The 15,059-nt window shown below is 43.4% G+C and overlaps 1 protein-coding gene and 2 long non-coding RNA genes across 5 annotated transcripts; 2 read left to right on the forward strand and 1 right to left on the reverse strand.

Annotated features, from left to right (window-relative positions):
* The first annotated feature begins 1,250 nt into the window (after positions 1-1,250).
* LOC111844951 (uncharacterized) lies at positions 1,251-3,083 on the forward strand. The gene is made up of 2 exons (XR_002838511.2): positions 1,251-1,319; positions 2,138-3,083. It is a non-coding gene; the product is annotated as an uncharacterized lncRNA (long non-coding RNA).
* On the reverse strand, positions 1,673-6,352 carry LOC140593433 (uncharacterized). Its single transcript, XR_011993757.1, has 3 exons — positions 6,023-6,352; positions 2,112-2,538; positions 1,673-1,722 (listed from the first exon to the last, which is right to left on the reverse strand). It is a non-coding gene; the product is annotated as an uncharacterized lncRNA (long non-coding RNA).
* Positions 6,353-10,504: 4,152 nt separating this feature from the next.
* Positions 10,505-13,139, forward strand: LOC111844945 (nicotinamide riboside kinase 2-like). 3 transcript variants are annotated; one of them, XM_023813899.2, is made up of 8 exons: positions 10,505-10,757; positions 11,010-11,100; positions 11,548-11,596; positions 11,747-11,927; positions 12,006-12,077; positions 12,446-12,552; positions 12,636-12,735; positions 12,917-13,139. In XM_023813899.2, the coding sequence occupies exons 1-7, from the start codon at positions 10,732-10,734 to the stop codon at positions 12,722-12,724; spliced, it is 615 nt and encodes a 204-aa protein (XP_023669667.1). In that variant the 5' UTR covers positions 10,505-10,731; the 3' UTR covers positions 12,725-12,735; positions 12,917-13,139. The 3 variants fall into 3 exon arrangements, with proteins under 3 accessions (XP_023669667.1, XP_023669666.1, XP_023669668.1); XM_023813898.2 differs by having other exon boundaries at positions 10,507-10,757; positions 12,636-12,730; XM_023813900.2 differs by lacking the exon at positions 11,548-11,596 and having other exon boundaries at positions 10,509-10,757; positions 12,636-12,730.
* Positions 13,140-15,059: the final 1,920 nt, after the last annotated feature.

Genomic DNA, 15,059 nt, shown 5'->3' on the forward strand with positions numbered 1-15,059 from the left:
AGGGATAATGGTATGGGGTTGTTTTTCAGGGGTTGGGCTAAGTCCCTTAATTCAGTGACGGGAACTCTTAATGCTTAAGCACACCAAGACATTTTGGGCAATTCTATACTCCAACTTAAATGGAACAGTATGGGGAAGGCCCTATTCTGTTCCAACATGACTGTGCCCCAGTGTACAAAGCAAGACCCAGAAAAACATAATTGGGTGATTGGTTTGGTGTGGAAGAACTTGACTGGCCCACACAGAGCCCTGACCTCGACCCCACCAAACACCTTTGAGATGAACTAGAACAGAGGTTGTGAGCCAGGCCTTCACATCCAACATCTGTGCCTGACCTCACAAATGCTCTTCTGGATGAATGCGCAATAATCTCCACAGACACACTCCAAAGTCTTCCCTGAAGAGTGGCAGCTGTTATAACTGCAAAGGGGGGACCAACTGTTTATTGATATGGATTTAGAATGGGACGTCATAAAAGGTCCTGTAGGTGTAATGGCCTGATGTCCCAATACTTTTGCCCTTAAGTATATTTATCAAGTAATGCAGTTTAAGGGTTTTTCTAAAAGGCAGCAGACTAGCAGCTTGCATCTCAAATTTTCATGATTTTACACACTTCTCTGATTTGATCCGCAGTAAGGTACACAGAAAAAAAATATGTGATGAGAAATTAACTTAACTAACTTGAAAATCTTTATATACACAATGACATATTTAGAAATAAAGCAAATAAGAAGAAAAATACATTTTATTTAAAAAAATTAAAAATATCAAATGGATATCTATACCTGACACTCATCATTTCATCCACCCTTATTCTAAGCTGCTTATCCAAGAGAGGATCACAGCCCTAGAACTCACATGACAATAAAAAAGAGTAAAGGATTATGGTCCTCATACCCACATACCCTGATTATTCCACAGAGCATCTTTGATGTAGACTCACAGATCTACTCACAAATCACTGGAACAGCCTAAATTTTGTATTAAAATGTACATTCAGCCAAGTTGAATGCATTTCTGGAATCCATAAATACATAAAGAATTATGCTTAGGGTGCATATAGCAATCAGAGTTTCATGCAAGAGAAGCCTGATCTCCTAAACACAGCAGTGTGCTCGTGTTTTGTTTCACTTTCATCACTTTGGTTGCCTTTTCTCTTGTTTCTGCAACCACGAGAAAAATGTTGGGCTGCGGCGATGGTACGGCTGTGCTGTAATCATCCGGGTATTTACACGTGATCAGACCTATTTCTGTTCCCCGCTGGCATATGAAGAGCCACTTGTGGGTGGCGGCCATGGGAGCCTGAGCTGAAAGAGAAGGTAAATAGGGTTAGGGTTTTTAAGGTAAATAGGGTTAGGGTTTTTAAGGTAAATAGGGTTAGGGTTTTTAAGGTAAATAGGGTTAGGGTTTTTAAGGTAAATAGGGTTAGGGTTTTTAATCATCAGAAGAAACACATGTTTTTGTGTTGACATTGCTGTTAACATTGTTGTGTGTTACATAACTGAATACTAGAATAACAATTCACTCTGTTGAGATAACTGCTATCTATTTTAAAGGCTATATTGTCTTTGCATGTTTTAATTGGTTTGTTTATGCGTTTCTTCCTACTGTGGATTTTGAAGCAGGAAATTACTTACATACTCAGGCTCAGTCTTGGACGCCATCCACTACCCTGGAATTATAACCACCTTTTGATTTCATTTGGTTCTGAATGGAATCTACCTTTGAAAAGAAAAAAAACACAGTCAGAGAAAAGGATTTTACCTTCAGATGGTTAATGCAAACTATCAGGTGTCACTAATATTTTATCAAATCAAAATTGTTATATATACACATTATATTTGAATGTGCATTTAAATAATAATTTGTCACACAGGTTAACATAATTCGCTTACAGCAGTGAAGCTCAAACTTCAAAACCATGTGTTTGAGAAGCATAAAATGTCAACCACAGCTGCAATTTATCCAAAGGGTTACCAATAATTTAGCTACTGGGAAGCGAGTTAAACCTGAGATGGTTACAAAGTTTCAGGTCTGGCCTGCCTAGTCACCAATGGTCTAGAAAGCATGTGCTTTGAGTTGGTTGAGAGATGGATGGATGTTAGACTTACTGAAAAATCCAAACCCATATCCCCAGACCCCACGTGTGTGGTGTGGATGAAGTTCGTGGGCTCGCCGATCATGGAGCGGTCTATTCGTCGCCTTCTCTTCTGCAAGTCGGAAACGGAAGACACAACATCCGATGACTTCAGAGAGTGAAGTTTCCTTTTTTTTTTATTCTTAAGAAATGTGTAACCTGAGGGAACACTGACAGGCTGGGGCTGTTCTGCGATGCAGCAGCTGAAGCACACCCAAAACTCCGTCATGCTCAAACTGCCTGCCCCGTCACTCCGCTGCCTCTTGAGCTCGCTGCACAGGTGCCGCACAAGTGGGTCCCACCAGTGTCACTAGTGGGGGATGGGGTCCCCCAGACGTCTGCCACCCAACAACTGTCCCACCCTGAGACCAGTGACTGACATACCAATGAATCCTGGAAACCTGTAAGACAGAAAAAATGGACACCGTGCATGGAGCCAGTTACCCGTTTAGTTACCTATAGATACATGACACAAATTCAGCAGATATGACCTACGTAACGTTTCTACACATACCTTTTGTGACTTTGGGGTTATAAATATTTACTCAGTTTTTACAATAAGTACCGGTATGTCTGTGTGACTGTTGCGATTGGCCTCATTCCACTGACAAGCACTTTGTCACTGCCATTTTTCGATAGGGATTCCTATTTCGGGTGTTATATCACCGCTATGGGGTCAGCCCCCTGCAAGGAGTCCATAGCGACGGGCTGACACACGATTCGGGATCACCGAAAATGGAAAGGAACATCTGCGCGTAGCATGAGGGGCTAATAGTGGACACATACGTCAGTAGAGTCGGCCCAATCTCCACGAATGTGTGACGGCCTATCGCCGTGGTGACAGCGGGTAAGAATCTGACACTGCTCCACACTCCCACTCTCAAAATTAGCTGACGCAGGTCCTGAGCTAAACAGAATGATTCGATTAAAGATATTTTTAGTAAAATTTCTGCTTTTTTTGTTTTGTTGTTGTTGCCGTCTTGGGACTACCAGCAGCAGGAATAGGGGTGGACATGGGAATCCTTTCAGCTATTTTGTCATCTGTCAGGCATGAATTTAAACCACTGAGTGGGTACAGATGTCAGAAGCCAGACAGAGAAAAATAAAGCTGATGGAGGAGCGATGACCAAAACACCAACCAGCACATCAAAACAAAGCTCTTCTGTCCAAACACTTTAAATCTGTTTTTCTGACCTGTGAACATTCCATTGGTCTTTTTTTTTGCCAAAATAAAAGTTGGGGCCACTGCAAGAGAAACTGGACAAAACAATGCATTTTTTTTACTATTATTCTTTATGATTTTTACTATTGGTGGAAAATAGCTTCTACAAAAACGAAGATTACAAAGATGAAGTACCAACATTTACACTTGAGAAATCAATTGCCCTGTAACAAAATGATTTTCATTAATTAACATTATTATGGGGAATTAATTTAACCTACTATCTGGATCAATCCAAGCAGCTAAAATGATGTTTTTAAGCATGTGCAGCTGTATACATACAGGCACGCCTGCAGGGGTGCTGTGGGGCATTTGGAACACTGACCAATTGTGCCCTACAGCGGGGTTCCGCAAGCCGGTCCTTTGCGACCCTCAGACGGTCCACATCTTTGCTCCCTCCCAGCTCCTAGCAGGAGCAAAAACATGGACTGTTTGGAAAGATGCTCTCCCCAAGTGGAGGAGTTTAAGTATCTCGGGGTCTTGTTCACAAGTGAGGGAAGGATGGAATGGGAGATCGACAGGCAGATCGGTGCTGCGTCCGCAGTGATGCGGGCGCTGCATCGGTCTGTCATGGTGAAGAAGGAGCTGAGCCAAAAGGCAAAGCTCTCGATTTACCAGTCGATCTACGTTCCTACCCTCACCTATGGGCAGTGACCAAAAGAACAAGATCGCGAGTATAAGCGGCCAAAATGAGTTTTCTCCGCAGGGTGGCTGGGCTCTCCCTTAGAGATAGGGTGAGGAACTCGGTCATTCGGGAGGGACTCAGAGTAGAGCTGCTGCTCCTCCGCATTGAGAGGAGCCAGATGAGGTGGCTCGGGCATCTGATTAGGATGCCTCCTGGACGCCTCCCTGGTGAGGTGTTCAGGGCATGTCCCACTGGGAGGAGGCCCCGGGGAAGACCCAGGACACGCTGGAGGGACTGTGTCTCTTGACTGGCCTGGGAACGCCTCGGGATTCCCCCGGAGGAGCTGGATGAAGTGGCCGGGGAGAGGAAAGTCTGGGTTTCCCTGCTGAGACTGCTGCCCCCGCGACTAGAACTCGGATAAGCAGGAGATAATGGATGGATGGATGTTTGGAAATCCCCCAAATGTCGTACCGATTGGTCTGTAAGCGTTAGTCTGATGGCAGGCTGCAAACACTTTCCTTACAAACAGGAAACCTAGACCACAAATTTTCATTTTCAACCGCACCAGACATCAGCAGCAAAGCGATTTAGGTTAAGATAAAAAGAGACAAACACAATAGGTTCTCATATCAGACACTACAGACACCCCAGAAAACCAGGTTTTTAACTTAATCCGGCACCACAAACAACGCAAGTGCAGCCAAAGCTCTCGTATGGGCTGGAGCGCAAGAAACTATCACAGCCTATTTTACACAGGTAACGTGTCAGAACAGATACACACTTCAGGGAAAAAAAAGAAAAACAAAAGCTTTCACTAATGATGAGACTCACTTCTTGTATTAAAGATTGGCAGGCCAGAGACCCTAGACCAACCGAAAATCCTGAGACTTACAGTCATTTATTCGAAGACAATGAACATTTGAAAGCGGAGACCAGGCACTTCTTATGTAACTTATGTAAATGTTCTCTGTAAGCTTTACATCCTTTCCACCTCAATGCTGATCTGCTCCCCCCAGTGAATGGCTTAAATGTGTAAATATAAGAAATCTAATTCCAAGACCATTTCAATCACACAATACAGCTGAAAGTTTAAAGAACTTCCGTAATAAACGTCTTTAAAAATCAAGTCACTCTACACACAAGGAAAACTACGGCGAGCTTGGTTGTTTACTGAAGGGGTTTAACTTGTTTTCACCAGCCACCCAAGACATGCACAAGTGGCCATTATTGTTTCCGAGTTTTTTCTTAAACTGACCAGTGAGAATACAGTTTGTGCTTTTAGAACATGGACACTGTGCAAACACCCTTATCTCACATTAGATATCAAGCAGGCAGTGCCTTTTTGTGCCAGTGCCTGTCCGAGGTGTTTTTGCTGAGCTTCGTCAGAGAAATTGTCAGCAAACTGGTAGCACGTCTATATATTTTTTAACGGTTTCACAAGTTCGTATCAACCCGAGTGTAGTTCCGGTCCCAACGACACTTAATAACGTCTTAAATGCTTTCCGAAGGTCTCAGCCTAGCAAAAAAAAAGGTAGTGATTCCAAAAATATAGGCTATGAGCATTCCAAATTTAATTAAGTCATTAAAACTTCACGCTTAAGAGTCGGTGTACGGAGAGCTTACATATAATGTCATACCATCTCCTGCCTTGGTGCAAGCAAAATGCCACATTCCCGCGCAATAGTAAAGTCAATAGTGGGGTAGCTAGACTTCTGACAGTGGGGTACCTAGACGCCTGCCTTACGTGGGCCAGCTGTACAGCAGCGGACCTTAAACCGAGTTCCTAAAGGGCGACAGGCACAAGCTGCATAATGGTGATCAGGAAGTCACAGTACTCAGTGGCTTCAACAGCAATTGGCAGTAGCTCGTTATAACCTCCCTTTGGCTAGAGTTCTCCAGACAGGTGGCTACTGTATAAAACAAAGCAATGGATGAAGTTTACATTTCTATTTTTGCTGATTTTTAAAATCCGATTGCACGCCTCATACCAGTCCATTTAAGTAAGATCTGTAATTAAGGTAAAACACACGTACTGTACCTGCTTCCAACTTCCGCGTGATGGCACTCGGTCCTCCTACCGCAACATCCGCTGTGACCTATGGTATTTAAACCTGTCAAAATGTGTCGGAGTGTGTCCACGTTTCAGTTTGTGCTAAAGTGCCATATTATATATGGAACAATTACAATGCATTACACAGTCTTTCTCTTTTTGTACGTGAATTATACATTGCAATTTTAAATGTATTTTGTGTTTTTCTTTTGTGTTTTGATGTTTTAAATGATCCACTTAATCCTAAGTACTAAAGTTCTTCGACCTCAACCCATCTTGATAAATGTCATCGTGAATGTAAAGAGTGTGAGATACTGGGTTTCCGGGTAAAATTTCATACGGACTCTGAGATTGTGTCCTTGATGAAAGTCACGTACGTTAAATGGCTGAGGATTAAGTTATTATCCGTCTATCTACATTATCAGAGAATAAGTTGCACAGATCTCCCCAGTAACGTCTGACGAACGTAGGTGGGTCAAGTGACATATGCTTCTGCGTGTAAAAGTCAAATAAATTAATGATTAAGCTCGTTTTGATCATTTTACTTTTAAGCAGCCGGAGGTCTTTTTTTCCCGAAGACCCTGAGCAGATGAGCGTCCTCTTTTATCTTCTTGTTGTTTATTTATTTTATTTTTTTACACATAATGTGACGTAAAATTATTATTTTATTAAATTATTTTAAATCATAAACACATCCATAGGTAACCTAGAACATGGCACAGGTTTGCATTATGCCGTATCTTGCTTATATGCGTAACTGGTACGTCATGTCCCCGCTTCTACCAAAATGAATTCCTTGTACTTTTTGTACTTGGTGAATATTCTGACTCAACGATGCGCAGCGTTGATCATCTACACTTATACGCATTACCCTTGACATTTCCTCCAGGGGGCAGTATTGTGCAACTTCGGTCTGCAGGTAGTAACGTTCTCTGTTGCAAACAAAGGCATTGATTCATTGTTTTTAATCAGTCACGGACATTGACTTTGCTAATATCTTGAAGTGCATTTTAATCCAAGACGAGTTTGGGTTACCAAAGAAAGCTTTCTATTGTTTTATTCTTGACGGTGTTCCTCTGGCTCCAGACCTCAGAATTCATTGCAGTTTACAGTTATAAGTATCGCACTGAATGGGGCAAACAGAACCTCAAAATGAACTCAGCGTTATTTTCACACGTCTGTCCTTCACATAGATGGTAGCCACAACCTGTGTAATGAAGCTCTGTGATGCCGGACAAGCAGTACTCATGAATGGGCATGTCTGTGTACAATATTTCCTCTCTTAATGACCCATTTTACTGGTTGATTTGCATTTTACATTATAACTGATGGATGGTGTGGTGGTGCAGTGGTTAGCACTGTTGCCTTACACCACTGGGCCCAGGGTCTGAGTCTCCACCATGGCTCTGTGTGTGGAGTTTGCGTCTTCTCCCCATATTGTCATGGGATTTCCTCTGGGTGCTCTTGCTTCCCCCCACAGTCCAAAAACACACTGAAGTTATTAGACTGTCAAATAGTAAATGCTGGGGGTGACTGTGCCCTGCATTGGGTTGGCGTCCCATCCTGGGTCGTTCCCTGCCTTATACTCCAAGATAGGATCTGGACCCCCCGGTATCCGTCTATCTAACCCTAACCCTAACCCTGGATAGGATATGTGGTTACTGAAAATGGATGATTGGCAACTGAAAATCCCACTTATATTACTTTGTACAGACTTAACATTAGTGACTTAAGTGACTGCAGTGAACAACTGGTGAGGCTACTGTCAGGATGTGAGAATAGCATGCTTTTTGTATTCACTGACACAAACACATTACAGCTCTGCATTGATAATAATCACTATGTTATAATTTGGGGGGGGGGGGAGCAAGCACTAAAACAGTCACAAATAAGAGCATTTTGAGAAACTGGGTGAACTGGACAAAAATATACATAAAATTATGTCACCTTATAATGTGATTGTGTTAAATGAAGGAAAATTTGCACCCATAACATGTTTTCTAAATTACTTCTTTTTTGCGACTATTTCTGAATACAATGCACAAGGAAATTAGTTTTACCAAATTAATTAATGTTTGTGTTTTTTCATAAACTGCAAATTGTGTGAATTTTGCTAATATATACCAACATTTATATGACACTGACCTAGATCTTGCAGGATGATAAAAAAAGTTTTAAAGAAAGGTAGTTATTGTCTGTTGCTAAGTTTAAGGTGCCTTATTTAGCATCGGTTAAGAATGTTGAGTAATGGAGATCATATCATACGGATGTGAGTCCCATATTGTCTTTTTTTGGACTGAAAAACCGTAACTGTGGGCTGTAAACATGGGGCTGTTATTTTGGTTTTAGCCTCAAATGACAGCATCACAGTTTTACTGAAATGCTTCAAAACAAAGAAGAAACTGAGTTAAATTGGCTATAAACAAAAGTTAAACATATAATATGAAGAAATAAAGTACTTTCATGATATTTCCACATAAAAGATCTAACAAGAACAGCAAAAACAACAGTAATAATAATAATAAATTTGATTCCTATAGTACTTTTCAAAAACAATGTATTCTGCTTATTGAAGATTGATCAACAAAAATAGGTTTAAAAAAATCTTGCTCTACTACATATAATATTCAGTACTCCTGCTTCAAATGACTGATATATTGGTTCCTTGCTTATTCGTTTTAAGTCAGTATTAGTCAGCTGACCCGAGTATTGCGGTGGCACAAAAGAGGGAGATCACACTTGTTTGAAAGATGATGTGCTCTTTAAGATCAGCCCTTAAAAGAACCATAGGCAAACAACAACCACCACTCCATTACACATAACGGTGGAACACAAGGAGGTCTGATGCTGGATTGTACGGCACACACATGGTAACAATTTACAAAGGGCATGGAAACACGCGAGTAACTGGCACAGATCTGGCCACACAGAGGCAAACACATTTACATAAACCAAAGACACAGCACAACTATTTACAACAACAATTACACATGGGGCTATTTACACGGCTCTTGAGCATGCTGGGAAATACTAATAGGCTCCGATATGTGGAGGGCACTACACTGCCCCCCCACAAAGTTTGACCATCTTAAGGACCACCATATCCTGTCCCCCCCTCAGCTCTGAAACTAGTCCCAGAGGTCTGGTGGCAGTCACCGGTGCGCCATTTCCAGTGATTGGTTAGCCAGAGGAGACCGAGAAGCTGTCATGCGCTGGTCCTTCACCTTGCACAGCTTGGTGAGGCTTGCTGTCCTTCTTGTTCCTTGGATCAGGTGGCCTTGCGCAGCCGCTTCCTGCAGGCCATCTCCACCCGCAGCTTGTCCAGGGTGCACTGTCCCTTTTCCATGTCTGCCTGCAGCTGCTCCTCATCCTCCTCAATCTGCACCTGCTACTTGCCCAGCTTTAGGTGCTCCTGGGCCAGTTTGGCCTCCAAGGCACGACATGCCTCCTCGCGGCCCAGCAACGCCGCCTCTGCTACCTGGCTGCTGGTTTTGGCTGTCACGCTCGCACTCCCGTCTAGCCGGATCCTCCCGCGGCTGTTCATAGTCCTGCTGGTTCTACTGCTGCTGCTCTTCGAGTTCTGGAAGAGTCTCTGGAAGCTCCCGCCTCTCGTGTCCGCTGACATCGTCTCCAACAGGGGACCGTTGGGCTGTTAGGGGCAGCTTCAGGATGCACTGCAGAGGACCGGGGTGATGCCTACCTCACTGGACTGCTCTCAGCTCGTTTGCTGGCAGCTCTGGTGCGGGCTTCTAGGCAACAGCGGGCCTGGTGCCCCTTCTCCCCATAGCACCAGCAAATAATAGCACCATGCCATCCTGCGCTGGCCTTGCAGCATGGTGGTCGCCACTGCTTCTCCAGTGTCACCCACAGTCCTGCCAGGTTGGAATGGACTTCCAGGGTGATATGCAGGAGGACCAGCTTCAGTAGCACCAGTGGGGCCAATTCTGGTATCTCACTTCTGATACCAGTATAATAACTTGCAGACCCCAGCATAACAATGATAAGAACAAGAAAAACTTTTTTAAGGCAAGAAACTTGTTCTTTAATACCTGCCTTTAAGAAAATCGCACATAAATAACAACCACAGGTCTATGTTGGAATACATCTGACGCTGGACTGTAAGGCACACACATGGTAAATTTTTACAGAGGGCACTGAAACACGCGAGTCACTGGCACAGATCGGGGCACACACTTGGAAGCATTGGGAAACCCATAAACCGAAGCCAACTATTTACAACAACAATTATACACGGGGTAATAAGCCCGGCTATACGCACCCATCTCACTGTCGAAATACATTTAACTTAAAAAGACGTGGAAAAAAATTAACACCACTTGACCTGCAGCGGTAAAGCACTTCTGAAGACTTCATTGGGTGGATATTTGGGCGGGGCAGAATATATTCGTCTCCCCCCTGATTGGATGCAAATATGTCGTTTCCGCTGGGGGCTACAGTTTAAATAGCCAATCGGGCACGAAGTTACAGTGTGTGGGAAAAGTGAGTTTTCCTTCTTTTGTCAGCAGCTGGGAGACAGACATCACCCTGCTTTTTGCACGACACACGCGATGGATAAGCTGAGTAGCTGACGGTCTCCTTTCGCCTCCTCTTCCACTCTTTCCTCCGTCGTCGCGCTCGTCCGCCGCGGGTTTATCGGCGGCTTCCAGCAGTTTTGCGCTTACGATCTGATTTCAGAGATGAAGTTTGTCATCGGCATCGGCGGGTGAGTCGCAGTGAATGGGCTCGTAATTAAATTTGGGGTACAATTACTAGCCCGTTGCATGAGACAGCAGATTTAATGTGTATGTGTGGCATTAACGGTATATGCAGACTTATGCACTTTTCTGAATTTCCCATCTGATGCTGCGCAATTTCATACTCGGCATTTACTGCGCAGGAGCGGATTTAAGCAATATGAGTGTAAAGTAAAATGTCTTCCTGTACTTAACGTAGTATGTCCCTTTTTGCCTCACAGGGTAACAAACGGGGGTAAAACTACCCTTACTAACAAGTTAATGAAAAACTTGCCCAACTGCTGTGTCGTTCATCAAGACGACTTTTTCAAGGTGAGTTCTTACCAACTGCTGGTTCTCCCGATCAACTTAACCACAATTTAACCACATAAATAAAATACGGATGAAATGAGCACACAAATTTATATTAGCTTTTTTATATTAGTTTTTAAAAAAATCTAACTCCCCTATTCACAATGCCGTAATAGCTTTTTACTCATTCGACCATATTTCTATGTTCGTACTTTGCCCATTTTGGTTATTAGACGTCATTTACAATTTATATCAGAAGTTTTTTTTTTTTTTTTTTTTTTGCTGTAGCACATTGCAGTGTGTTGCATCCAATGCAGTCGGATATTTTAAACCTCATTCCTCTTTATCTGGATCGCGTTATCATTTTGGGCTGGAAGGCTAAAACCTGCCTGTTTAGTTGCACAGAACAATCTTCAGGGCGTTTGCCTTTTAGATTGTACAGGAGTATCTCATCCGTGTATGTTTCAGCCCCAAGATCAGATTGAAGTGGGTGAAGATGGCTTTAAGCAGTATGATGGTAAGCTGGCCTCTCTTCAGAGGGGGTTTTGCCCGCACGCCCGTGTGTATGAGTGACACGGGCACCTCGATGCATTTGCATGTCCCACATGCAGGACGCCTGCTGAAAATCTGTCCATGTTCCTTTCTCATTCTTCTGTTCCTCCCCCAGTGATCACCTCTCTGGACATGGAGGCAATGATGAGCACCATCCACGCCTGGCTCGAGAACCCGTCGAAATTCGAGAGGTCACATGGCGTCGGCAGCACTTCAGAACGGGAGAGGACCCTGCAGACGTGGGACGTGGAGGTCCACATCCTTATTGTGGAGGGATTTCTGCTGTACACGCACGGGTAGGTTGTGGGCTCACTGCCCTGCTCTACTTTAGCATGGAGTTCAAGTCCCTGAGTGGTCTTTGTGTTTCCGCCCAGACCTTTGATCGACGTTTTTGACCAGTGCTACTTCGTTTACCTCCCGTACGAAGAGTGCAGGAGAAGGAGGGGGTGAGGTTATTAATAACATACTACAGAATATTCTAGTGACGTTAATCTGATTTTTAAACCTGTACATTTCTGGCATTTTTAGAGTGACTGTTTCTGCAAAGACTGGTGTTTTCCAATCTAGACCTTGGGGACCCACAGACAGTCCATGATTTTGCTCCCTGCTAGATGGTCCACATTTTTGCTCCCTGCCAGACTGTCCCAAGATTTTGAGAATCAAGAATGTTGACTGTCTGCGGGTCCTCAAGGACTGTATTGGGGAAACATTGCTGAAGCCTGTCAAACATGTGGTGAACAAAGGATATACCCGCTTTTAAGATCGCCAGCCAGGCTCAGCGTTGTTGGAATCTTAATCTATCATCTTTCTGTAGGTCAAGGAAATACCTGGTGCCAGACCCACCAGGACTGTTTGATGGTCACGTTTGGCCCATGTATCTGAAACACAAGACCATCATGGAGGAGACTGGGGTTGATGTCGGTAAGACCCTGGTGTCCTGGTATACCTGGTTTGGATCGTGTACTATTTTAAATGTAGTCTAATTTTGAAATCTCGTCCTACAGTGCAGCTGGATGGGACCATGTCAAAACAGCAGCTGTATAACGCAGTCTTTGGAGAGATACAAAACGCTGTTGAAAAGCGACTGCAGTGAACAAGGGTGAGGTGTGTGTGTGTGTGTGTGTGTGTGAGAGACTGGGGGAGGGGAGATAAAGGATATTATCTATGTAATTCTGTTCAGTTACTGGTTACGCTCATAAGGCTATTGCTAAAAAAATCCTTATTGACTGCCTTTCCAAAGATATTTGCTCTATCAAACCTAAGTGACTTTTTTTCTTTTCTTTAGGTCACATGATCTGCTGAGGGAACATATTCTATGGACGGGAGAGATGGTGCTTTGCCTTAAGCTTTAAGTGGCAGCTGCTTATCATTAAGTCGGCTGAAACTTTTAATATTTATCTCATGTCATTTACTGGCTCAGTTTTATATCTGCCATATTTATTGCTTTGACACTTTGAAATGGTTTTTTATCTAGATTGACTTGTCAATAAACTCTGCCTCCTGCTCCAGTTTTGGATTTATTTTTATTATTCATTTCATTTAATGAACTGCTGAACGTTTCGGTCACTAGGTGTCAGCCCCTCCGGGAGCATGAGAGCAAAGGTTTCAGATTCTGACTTCATTTCTCTAGCAGCTGTTAGTTTGTAAATGTGTGTATTGGGCTGGGTGACGCGTGGGCACTTACCCATCACTCGGCTTGTTTTGACAGATGTGCTTAGGATTAAGCCATTGCTTTTTTTTGTTTTTCTCTTTTTTTTCCCCCCTCAACCTAAATGAAAACACAAATCATCTGGCCAATAAAACCAAGTGCGTGGGGGTATAGTGGTAGGAAAGACCACACCCAAATATTCCAGGGCAAACTGCTCATTTAGACTTTCTTTTATTAAATACTGACTCATTCGCTTCAGACTTGAGGTAAATTCCATTTCTCCATCCACCCCCAAGTTGCCCGTTCTGCCACCATGTGTTTGTATGTACTGTATGATTGGAGCATCCGGTCTTGTAGTCGCCATCCTCTGCCCTACAAAAGGTGGCCCTTTTTAAAGATGAAATGTTACTCATTTCTAAAGGGAAAACTTGCGTAGGTTGTATGTAATGGCATTGAAGGATGTGTTTTCTTCTAAATTCTGTGAGTGACACTTGAAGATCTGGCACTTTCTATTCCTTTGAATGTGCTGTAACATTTATATATTCATGGGAGTTTGATTTCCTTAATTTTATAGTCTATTGTTGTGGATAGTCAAACATGCCTATGAACCAATAAAGGAGTGCTAGCAGCCACCTAGCACTAGTACATGCAAAGCTGTTTAAAGCAGATCTTTATTTGTTTGTGTGGTCAATGGCCGATGGCCAGGTCTGCCCCCCCCCACCCCACAGTGCAAGGGGGCGATCACCCCAATTCTGTGCTGGGAGTTCCCTGGGGGCTTTTTGTCACATGCACACTTGCATGAATTTCAGGAAGATATTTATTTCATGCTTCATTGTATATTTAGTGACATTAATAAAACCTGGCTGTCATAATGTAAGAAAGATCCCCCGAAAAATAAAGGAAATTGCATATAGTGAACAGTGAGTTCATCTTAATGGTGAGTCTGCACTTTCAACATGCAGAAATTTGTAGTCAGATTTAAGTGACTCAAGGCTAAGGAGCGCAGTATTGCTGAAGCATCGTCCATCTGCAGCGACGTGATATGTTTCCAGTTAACAAGTCTGATATATAAATATATTCTCTTAGAGTACAAAATGTACAGAATCGAGGCAGAAAGGACACAGGTTTTTAAGATTAGCCATTATGCATGCCTGCGTTTTCACTCTCTCTCAAATGTCTGATCTTGTATGGGTTCCCCGGTTCTGTGACGTCCAGCCCGACTTACCTACTTTTACTCTTGGAGATGCTGAAGACTTCGGGCCCCATGAAAGCATATCATATTGGGCCCCCCAGTCCAGACCAATCCAGTAATTTTCCAATTTTTTTAAGCCCCCAGTCACTCAGGAGCCCTTGCAATCGTCCTGACTCACCGCCCCCCCCCCTCCCCTTACAGCACCCCTGTCTTGAGACTCACAGACTGAATATACTGCATGGAGTCATGTCTGCACACATCTAACCAGGGACATTACTCAAAGTGTCTCATTCATATATTTAGAAGATACTTTTTGTCCAAGGCAACATGCAAGGAAGGAAAATTGGGTCAGAAAGCAGAGTAAGCCAGCATCCATGGAGCAGGTAGGGTTAAGGGCCTTGCTCAAGTATTTGAGCCCATGACCTTCTGGATACAGGCTGAGAACCTCCCTAACCCACTGAGCTACACACTGCCCCATCTAGACATGTTCCTTCAACCAACATGTTCCTACAACTAACACTTAGCATGGTGACTATTTCTGCAACAGTAACTTCAAACAGGTTGTGGTGCAGACAAGTCTTGGGGCAA

The sequence above is a fragment of the Paramormyrops kingsleyae genome, chromosome 11, assembly GCF_048594095.1.
Source record: "Paramormyrops kingsleyae isolate MSU_618 chromosome 11, PKINGS_0.4, whole genome shotgun sequence".
In the NCBI taxonomy this organism is placed as follows: Eukaryota; Metazoa; Chordata; class Actinopteri; order Osteoglossiformes; family Mormyridae; genus Paramormyrops; species Paramormyrops kingsleyae.

Coding starts and splice junctions, on each gene's coding strand:
- LOC111844945 (XM_023813899.2), top strand. CDS start 10,732: ATGAAGTTTGTCATCGGCATCGGCGG. Junction 10,758..11,009: donor TTTGTCATCGGCATCGGCGG/GTGAGTCGCAGT, acceptor TTTGCCTCACAG/GGTAACAAACGGGGGTAAAA. Junction 11,928..12,005: donor TTTCTGCTGTACACGCACGG/GTAGGTTGTGGG, acceptor GTTTCCGCCCAG/ACCTTTGATCGACGTTTTTG.